Below are 10496 nucleotides of genomic sequence, written 5' to 3' on the forward strand. Positions count from 1 at the left end.
AAAGTACCACCAAGGACCATCCTCAACTATTTCAGCTATCTTCACTAGTACAACAAAGGTTCCAGCCTAAAAATATAAGACCAGGTCTATAAATGTTAAGACGTTATAACCAAAGATAGTTGTAATACAAACTAAAACTGAAAAACTAAAATAAATACTAACAGCATAGTATTTTCAAGTACAAAGGAGGACAAAAGCATTAATATCGTTCCAAAACAAAGCAGTATTTATTAAGGAATAGAAAAAGAAAATTTAACACAAATTATCAAGAGTAAACATGATAAAAAAAATTAAACTGGTTCCAACCCGGTTGTTATCATCAAGCGACTTCACAGTACACATAGGTGTGAGCTTCATAAAATCTTCTTCTATTCCGATATTTTTTCCAGATCCAACAATGCCAATGGGTTGGGATGCACTAACTCCATGAGGAATAGAACTGTTAACAAATACAGCACCAACTTAAATAAATAAACAATGACAGTAACAAAAAAAAACACAACAGAAACTACATGTACAAAAATACCTTTTCCGAAAAGCTACCACCTCTGGGATGTCAAGATTAAATCCTAGCTTCGATGCAAACATAACATTCTGAAGTCCAACTCTACCTAAAAATATATATATATATACATTGGTTACAGGAATATAGTGGTAAAACCAAGTGAACTTGGATAACTGACACACCTGAAATGAAATTTACATGATACAAACCTCTAAAAACCTTAACTTTGGCAAGCTGTAAAACCACAACTGGCTGTTCAGCATACCCAGAAGACAGAAATCGATTAAGTTCGTCAACATATTCACCAAATAAGGCACACCGAATCCTGTGACTGAAAACGACCAACAAAATCAACTACACTATTAGAAACTTGACTATACAAACACACCGAAAACAAAAAAGAATCCCAATAAGAGTAAGGGGTAGAAATTAAAGAACGCTAACTCATTTTCAGCAAGTTCCATCACAGCCATCTTCATCTTCTTTCCATCTTTATCATATTCTTTCTCTTCCGACAGAGACCAACAGACCCACCACATCTCAAATAAACATTAAAAAAAAACTATTAGGAAATAATGGCAACAAAGCAACATTCTACAAATCACAAAGAAACAAGACTGCAATCATTCCAGACAAAAAAAAAAGTATGAGCAAATAGCACAACATACCAACTAAGAAATCGGAATCCTCTTTGGTTTCCAAAAGTTCAGTGAATGGAGAGATTGTAAGAGCAGATTTTGGAATAAAATCGCAGATAGCATCCCTAACAGTGGTCCTGAACTGGAAAATCAACTTAAACTGATGCTTAGTGGCCCTATAAGATCCTTGGTTTGGCACAACAGAGAAGAGCTTCATTACATATACTCGACCCTCGGAGAGAAGTTGTTTGAACTTGTAAATCATAGTCTTCCGAACAATAGCTTGTATCTTGCACCCCTACCAATCAACATAAATTATACTAAAAATCTGATAAATGACAAATCGAATACAGAGAAAAACAAATTTAAATGAAACAAAATTTCAAACCTCGATATAAAAAAGCCAAGGAGAAACACATCTAAATACAAAAAACAAACAACCAAAAAATTTTAATAGATTTAGACCACTATAACTCACAGATTCATCAACCAAAATCATTTCCATGGAGTTTGGGACAAGCTGACCAGTGAAAGTAGGAACAGTCCAAAGCCTAATCACCCTAACTTTGAGGTTCCATGCCTCTTTCTCAGGATTAATCTTATTAACCATATCCAAGGCAGTTGTCATATTGAAATGCAATTAGAGGGATGAAAGAGAAAACAGATTTCAGTCAATCAAACAACAACTAAGAAACACATACAACAGCAACATGAATGTGAGAAAAATCTGCCATGATCAATGGGTTCTGCCTTTATTTATAAACACAAATCAATTGAGTAATTTAAATTTCGAAATCCATAGAACCCTTATTTTGGGAGGGAAAAAAAGAAGCAAGATAGACATTTGAAAGATATTGGTGTTGATTGATCTTAGATATCAATCGAAAGATATTTGCAGGCCCCACTAAATAATCCTATATATAGGACCTAAGTCAACAACAATTGATACACCAAAAAGGTGTATAAATGGTAAGCTATATTAACCCTAAGTTATCTTCTATATAAATTTTAAGTTAATAGGAGAAGAGAGAATGGGATGAGAAGAGGATGAGAGAGAAGAGAGAGATAACAAAGACAACATGAGGTAACACCTAGAGAAAAGGGAGAACTAAAAATAAAAAGAAAACCTATGCATAGATTTAGGAGTGGTAGACTTAGATGATGACACCTTTTAGTATAGATATCATTATTTGATTAGGCTTCCTATATAATTATATTTCCAATGGCAAATATATCATATTCCCAATGAAGATACACACAAGATAATTATCTATCTATGTAATGAAATACCAAAAATAAAGTGGACATCAATAAAGTTCAAAAATTGAGCTCAAAAGAAAAAAATATATACATTTAAAAGGGTGAAAGAAAAAATATATTTCAGTTAATAAAGCAAACTCTGTAAAAAAGTAATACAATAGGCCAAAGAAATGTGAAAAAAATATGAATCAACAAATGGGTTATGGCTTTATGCATAAACATATATCAATTAAGAGATTTGAATTTTGAAATACATAGAATCTTTACTCTGGGGGTGGGGAAGAAGTAAGTAACATGGAAATTTAAAAGATAATTAGTGACCTCACATATCTAGACATCTAGCGAAAGATATTCACGGCCCCCAATAAGTAATCCTCTCCATAGATACTAAACTTAGAACAATAGATATAAATCTAGAGATATGTAGTAAACAGCCGCCCTATCAGTAATCTTTTTTATAGATCCTAAGCTAGCAGCAATATAGATGAGTAAGATAGAGAATAGAAAGAGAATAAAAAGAGAGGGAGGTGGAAGTTAACAAAAACATGAGGTGACACTAAGGGAAACGCAAGAACCAGAATAAGAAGAAAGCCTATGCCTAGATCTAGGAATGGTTAACTCATGCAATGAGCACACCTTTTAGTTTAGATATCATTATTTTAGTAGGCTTCAAATATATTTAGATTTCCAGTGAAAAAGTATATTATATTTCTAATGAAAATACACACAAGCTAATTTTTTATCTAGTTAAATACACATGAATAGATACGACATCAATAATTCTAAAACTATAAGCTAAATCTAAATAACTAAATCAATTGTACCACAAATTACAAAAAATAAATAACTAAATCTAAATAACATGCAAGTTCAATTCAAGTGGTGTATAATAATACAAATAAGGATAAGCTTCTCATAAATTTTAATTCAAAAAAGAGGAAAACAAAATATGTAAGTGATATGAAAGGAGTAGATGGAAAGGCAAAGATGAGATCCTTGATGGTTAGATTTAATAGAGAGAAAGTGCATTGGACTGAATTTTATAGAAATTTCCATCTTTTACCATAGAAGCTTTTTAAAATTAAATGTCTAAAAATATATCATTTTAAGAGTTAAAACAAAAGAGTTAAGAGTTCCAGTGAGAAGCAAATGGTGAAAAAAAAAAAAAGCAAAGCAGCAACACTAATTATTTATTTAGTTAAAGACCCAAAAAGAAATAGGGCATCAATAATTCAAAGATGAAAAGCTAATTTAGCATCATAAATAAAAATAAAATAAATAACACCATGATACCAAAAAATCAATCAAAGCAAACTCTCACAAGATTTTGTTTATCAAATAATAAAATAAAATTCAGAGATATGCAAAAGTCAAAAATTAAAAATTTGCTCCCACCTAAACAGAATCAAATTTTGAAAAAAATAAAAAACTGAAAAATAATGAAACTCACCTCAACCTCCAGCAATTAATATTGAGGTAAAAATAATCAAAAACTTTTTTCACCTACTAATTAACATACAAGAAAACAAACCAAACAAAAAAAAGTTTATAATGATAATAGTGAATGAAATAATAAAAGATCACGTCATTGCTTATTAAAAAAATTATTAGGCAACTGAAATTCAAGGTAGCAATTTTTTTATTTGAAAGAATAATATGTTTTCATTTTTGGTATGTATGTTCTCGTCTAAGTTAAGCGACAGAGAATTGGTAAACTAACAATTGCTAAAACACTAACAAACGTTTTAAATTAACAACACCAAGGAAGTAAAAAGAACTTAGACAGCTGTGATTAAACCAAGGGAAACTGAATCTATTTATAAACACATCGAAGTGGATAAAGTGCAAAAAAACTATAATAATATCTTAATAAAGTTATATTGGAGTAAAAATTTATATATGCCATAAGATAATGCTTATTTTTTATTTTTTTTTTATCCCTAAAAAGAGAACACTAAACAAATGGCATCTAGTAAATGCACAAACATGCCAAGGATTAGTCAATGACTGTGGCAAAAGAAGATCCGAACTTGTTAAATGGCATTTAGTAATAATAATAATGAATGAAATAATAAAAAAGTAACTAATATAAAAGGAGAATATGAAAAGGCAAAGAAGAGATATTTGGTGGTTACAGATTCAATAGAAAGAAAGTGCATTGGATTGATTTTTATAGAATTTTCTACTTTTTATTACAGAAGTTTTTTAAATATAAATGCATAAAAATTAATCATTTAAGAGTTAAAAAAATAAAAGTTAAGAGTTCCAATGCAAACCAAATTGTGGAAAAAAAAGGCAGAACAACAACGCTAATTATTTATTTAGTTAAATACCCAAAAAGAAATTGAGCATCAATAATTCAAAGATTAATCTAATTTAGCATCATCAATCATAATTTTTTAAAATTAAATGCATCAAAAGGTATCATTCAATGATTAGAAATATAAGAGATAAATAGCTCCAATCTGAAGCAAATGAAGAAGCCAACAGTTGAAATTGAACCATATCGAACATAGTGCTCAGAAATAAAAGGACAAACAACAATAATATAAGCAGGGGAATTAAGGCCTTAAAAGTTAGAATAGTAGGGGAAGAAACAAAAGAAACTAACCCCTTTATTACCGGAGAAATGGCTTTTTACATCAACTAAGACATAATATAAGCAGGCAGAAGATAAGACCCAATTTTAAAAATTCCCATGTGGATAATAGTTGTAAGGGATACATAAAGAAATTTCTAACACACAAGATATCCTTACTTATAAAATCATGCAAGAAATCTAAATGAAGTACCCGTGATTATGCTCATCGGGGGCTCCACTACGTACAAACACTGGCGCAGCTTTGCATAGATTGGGAGGATCCAAAAATGAGAAAACCTACATTTACCGGATAGGCATGAGTGGATAATTTAAAAACCATTAACAACTCAAATTGACTTAAAAATTGGGGGCATACTATTTGCATTAACAACTCAAATTGACATAAAAATTGGGAGCATTTCTATACAATAGATAAGGAACCTGAACTTCATACTCGAAATCCCCCAAAAGATTTTCCACCAAATTTTCTGCTTATGCAAACAGACCAGGGTTAAATATAGGGATATTTGGAAGTTCTCAACCACCATGTACAGTAGCAGCAAAGTATATACCTCACCCACAAAATAATGTCTACAACGCTTATATTTACAGCTTGCATAACTACTAATTTCACTGTACTCACAATATTGAGTGCAACATAACAACTACGGTGGAATTCCAATAGCCAATACCTAAGCCCAAATCCTACAATATTAGGGGCAAGATCACAACTAATAACTAAAATCGTGCTCTACCTCGGACCAGGAAGCATATAAAAAAAAAAAAACCTTAATTACGTTACCGACAAGAACCCAAAATGAGAAAATGAGAAATGATAATCGCAATACTAAATTTCCAACAACCATCGCACCAAACCATGCCCGATTGCCTCAAAAAGGGAAAAGAAAGGCGCAATTCTTTCTATAAAGTAATTAAAAAAAGTTTGTTGACGACAAAAAAACAAAAGCAGAAGGACTAACTAACCAGTATTGCGAGGGTTTATCACAATAAACTGAAATCGCGGTTGCGTGTTCTTGAAAAAATCAAACAAAAAGCAATCGGATCGTGGAATTCATGAATTGTTGCGATATGATGAAGGAAAAGGAACAAAAAGTAGACTTTTTGACAACGAAGAGGGATACCTCGACCGCCTTGCGGCTCTGCAAACGGTAATCACAGAAAGGAGAGAGAGAAAGCATTAGAGAGATATTGACAGAGAATGGAATCGATGAAAGGAAGGAGATTATAAAGGAACGAACCCATTGGGATAGGTCGATGTTGAACTCGTAGAAGGTGACGTATGCGGCGGTGATGAGGATTTCCTCGACGAAGGGGTGGATGCGCTGAAGATCAGTAAGGTTAAGGAGCTTGGTGCTGTGCTGGTCGAGATTCGGCATGAGCTTCCCGTTCTGAGACATTATGGAACCGCAAACACAGACCCTAGAATTTTGCGGGTTGGGTTTAGGGTTTGGATGTGTTGTGTGCCTGAGACTGAGAATGGAAAATTAGTACTCAATAAACAGAAAGCAATTTTTATTTTCATTACACAGTAAACATTAAGCAACGCGAAAAAACATTGAATCCAAATTGGGCAAATCGAACTACTCCAATTACGTTCTACAGTTCACAACCCACGATTTTGATAAACTTCACAATCAAGCAGAAAAATTCACAAACTAACAAACCCTAAAACTTAATTGACGAAAAATTAGGTGATCTAAAACAGCTTAGCATCATTAAATTCTCATCGAATCCGAAAGAGAAAGAGAGACGAGTCCATTGCAAAGAAAAACCCCAAAAACTTCGGTTCAAAACTTTTACCTAGAAAATATAGAATTGGATTTTCTCGGGAAACAAACAACAAAGAAAAATATAGAGTTGTATATACCTGGAAGATGAATTCGGCGTGTTAAAGGAGGAAGCAGGTGCAGTATGCTTAAAGCTTTAAACTTTTACCTCTCAACTCTCAAGAATGAAGATTCTTCTTCTCCATAGTTTATTCTCTCATATTTCCAGTCCTACCCTTTTCATTTTTATTTTACTTTGATAATAATTTTTAATTAATTATTTAAAATTAGAATTTAGAAATTATATCATGTTTTTTATATATATTTTTTAATTCTAAATCCTAACCCTACGATAGAAAAATAAAGGACTAAAATTTTGGATTCTCAAAATTAATATATATAATAGAAATATTTTAGTCATTTTTCATAATAGGGTATTGTAGTCATTTTCTATAAAAATAATATTAATTTATACCAAGTCAAGATTTGATTCACCATTTTTTGGTCAAATCAATTTGTCTAGCCTAATTTTGACAAAAATAACACAATTTAATCAATTATATGTCTTAAATTTTAATTATTAAAAAACATCTTTATAAAAAAGACGTTTTCAACGTCTTTATCTGAGTGGCTCCCTAAAATATTTTACTGTCACAAAATATTAATAATTAGCATGCTCATTTCATTAATTCCATTCAAACTATTCATTCATAGCTATATTAAATCAAACTTATGTCTTTTTTTATATGTATTGCACTGTAAAAAATCAATTTCAAAGTGTTAGTATTTATGAATTAGTACTTCTCAAATATTATTGCAATGCTTAAACTATCTTTTCTTTCATTAAAGTCATTCTTCATTATTGATCTAGCATCTATTATCTTTTAAGTATACTAAAGGCACTATAAGAAAGATTGAAATGACACGAGAAAATTTTTGATATCTCATCTCCATTTAATTCTTTCTTTTGAAGTACTCAACAATAACAAACAAAAGATTTTAGAAATGACCTAAACTCCTGAACCAATATTTCATGTCCCATCTTCATTTAATTTTTTATCTTGAACCACTTGATAATAATAAGTGAGTGAAGTGGTAAAAGATGCAAAACAATAAATATAGATATAGGTAAAAGTAGATTGTTAAATAATGATTATACCTACCCTTTAATATGTTGAGACAGTCAAGACCCATTTAGCATAGTTCATTATAACTTGCTCATGATAAAACATATGCAACTGAAATCATTTGGCAAACTATCACTATGTGTTATGTCTTCTTAAGAGAAAGAGATTGTACAGTTTCTTTTCAAATCCATGAAGTATATAACCATAAAAACATAGCATAATGAATAAAATATTTTACACTAAGTTAAATAAAAATTCTTACAACACAAATAATGCATATGAACTTAAAAATAAAGGATAAATATTACAAATGAACCAGAAATGCCATGCATGGTCTTTCTTGGACAATGCAACTTGAACCAATATTTGACATTGATGGTAACACTCATACACACTTAACAAACCACAATAAACAAAGACATAGTATTCCATTAAAACTAACTCTAAATAGCACCCAACCCCTAAAACTTTAAGTCCTCAGTCCTACCAGGCATATTTGGTAGCAAAGCACGACTATTATAACTTTCTAAGTAATCCATCAGACGGGAAATAAAGTTTCTTCATATGCATGGATAGATCTAATTTTAACATGATTATCATAAAAAACCCGATGAAGCCTGTTTCTTGTGCCTTCAATGGGATTATATCGAACAAAAAAAAACTGAGAGTACGCAATGATGACTTGAGCCCCAACCAGTTGTAGGTGCCTCTCCATAACTTGAATAATATCATGATCAACCATAATAACTGGCACGTACAAAGTACCTATTCCATTATATGTAAATAGTTATGACCAATTAACACCTTCATCAGTGTCACTTACCTGCCATATAACTGAGTTGTACAAATAGAATGTGTAATTATTTAATGCCAAACATAGACATCCATCTCTAACCAAAAGGCAACCACAATGAGACATAACTTCAGGAGGGACATAAATTTTTTCAAAAGTCAATGTCATCAATGAGAAAGATACAATATATGATTGATCACCGTCTTCACGGTCAGCAAGTCAATACACAACACCGTTGGCTACAACATACGAAGGATCCAACCGTTGCACATATAAAGGACATGAAATCCTAACATGCCAGTTCCTAGTGAAACTTGTATACATAGATAAAGTGTAAGCAGTGCTATCGGGTTCATCTTCAAAAATATGCAAAATTGAATAATGAACACTATTCGAAAAGTGCGCAAAGGCATAAGTAAAGGAACCCTCACAAGAACTAAGTTGCAAAGGATCATCTAGTACCCGAGGAATTTGAATAAGTGGATTCCAAATCACCAAGTAGCTTCTTCTTCCAAGGGAGGAGTAACGGATACAGAAGACTCCCATCTCAACTCTAATGAGCTGAAACCAACCGTGTTGGGTTAAAAGAAAAGGCAAGTTCAGGTAGCCAGTTTCTCCGGTAACGGCATCAATCTTCATGATCCAATCCACCGACGTGATTATAGGAGATGCAAACCCAAAGTGAATGAACAGTGAGCAGCCACGCCTTTTCCATATCTTTGAGATTTGATTGAGAAAGTCAAATGAAGTTATCCTTTGCCTCCAATAACGACAAGTAGCACTGAAACTAACAATGGTTAGAGCATCACATAAATAAAGGATTTCATTTATAACCTCATCATGGAGTTGTGGAACCTCTACTTCTATGGAAGGTATATCACTCATATTTGATCTCAAGATGTAAGAAAAATTTAAAAGGAGGAATATAAAGTATAAGATAGAGTATTTGACAAACTCCAAACAATACCTTGTGTTGACCAATGCTCGTTGAACTCCATTTATAGAATGTTAAGGGGTCATTGAAAGCCAACTACCTTCCTAACATGCAATAAATTTCACAAGTTTTAGGTATTGCATGGTTTAGCTAACATTTAATGCATAATGAGCTTGTAAAATACTAAACAATGAAAGAGTTGGGATGGATAAATAAAGCTGAGCTTTTAGGGAGCAAGAATCAACTTACTATGTTAATTGTTTATAATAAAATTGTATTTTCAGAATATTTTTTACAAAACTCCTCCTAAAGAGTTTAGAATCTTAAACAGATGATAATTATAAATTTGGATAAAGTATATTTTTTGTCTCTGAAATTTGTTTAAAGTTTAAGGAATACTCTAAGTTTTACTTTGTTTTAATTATATCCTACAAATTTTTAATTTTTAATTAAATATATCGTTGTTCACAGTAATGTTGTATGAAAGATAATTTACACAAGTATTAATCATTAAATTGTTATTATTGTTATTCAAAGTTATGTTGTGTCCAACAATTTATATAATATAAAAGAACAAAATTATAAACAAAGAATTGTAAAATTGTGTAAAAAATACTCAAGAAGAGTACAGTTAATTGAAAGTGAAAACTTCTCCTAGAATAAAATTGAAACAAAATAAACTTTGATGAATATTTTCAAAACTTTTAACTATTATTGAAATGCAAAAAATGTAACTATTGTATAAATTCTTTATAATCTTATCTTTGTTATTTATTTAATTATTTTCAATATCTAATTAGACAATTTTTTAAAATAGCTGTTGCTAATCGTATAAATAATTTTTTAAATAGTTATGATAATTGATAACTAA

The 10496-nt window shown here is 31.1% G+C and overlaps 1 protein-coding gene across 4 annotated transcripts; it reads right to left on the reverse strand.

Moving 5' to 3' along the window:
• LOC107623045 (mRNA-decapping enzyme-like protein) lies at positions 23-7044 on the reverse strand. 4 transcript variants are annotated; one of them, XR_001616324.2, is made up of 10 exons: positions 6873-7016; positions 6244-6475; positions 5969-6144; positions 5196-5281; positions 1174-1441; positions 950-1044; positions 715-836; positions 527-611; positions 307-439; positions 23-66 (listed from the first exon to the last, which is right to left on the reverse strand). XR_001616324.2 is itself a non-coding variant. In XM_021114837.1 (5 exons), exons 2-5 carry the CDS (start codon positions 6400-6402, stop codon positions 5369-5371), a joined length of 330 nt encoding a protein of 109 aa, XP_020970496.1. In that variant the 5' UTR covers positions 6403-6475; positions 6873-7044; the 3' UTR covers positions 5337-5368. The 4 variants fall into 4 exon arrangements, 3 of the variants coding, with proteins under 3 accessions (XP_020970496.1, XP_020970497.1, XP_020970495.1); XM_021114837.1 differs by lacking the exons at positions 23-66; positions 307-439; positions 527-611; ... (2 more) ...; positions 1174-1441; positions 5196-5281 and adding an exon at positions 5337-5472 and having other exon boundaries at positions 5969-6017; positions 6127-6144; positions 6873-7044; XM_021114836.1 differs by lacking the exons at positions 23-66; positions 307-439; positions 527-611; ... (2 more) ...; positions 1174-1441; positions 5196-5281 and adding an exon at positions 5342-5689 and having other exon boundaries at positions 5969-6017; positions 6127-6144; positions 6873-7043.

The sequence above is a fragment of the Arachis ipaensis genome, chromosome B10 (assembly GCF_000816755.2).
Source record: "Arachis ipaensis cultivar K30076 chromosome B10, Araip1.1, whole genome shotgun sequence".
NCBI lineage: Eukaryota > Viridiplantae > Streptophyta > Magnoliopsida > Fabales > Fabaceae > Arachis > Arachis ipaensis.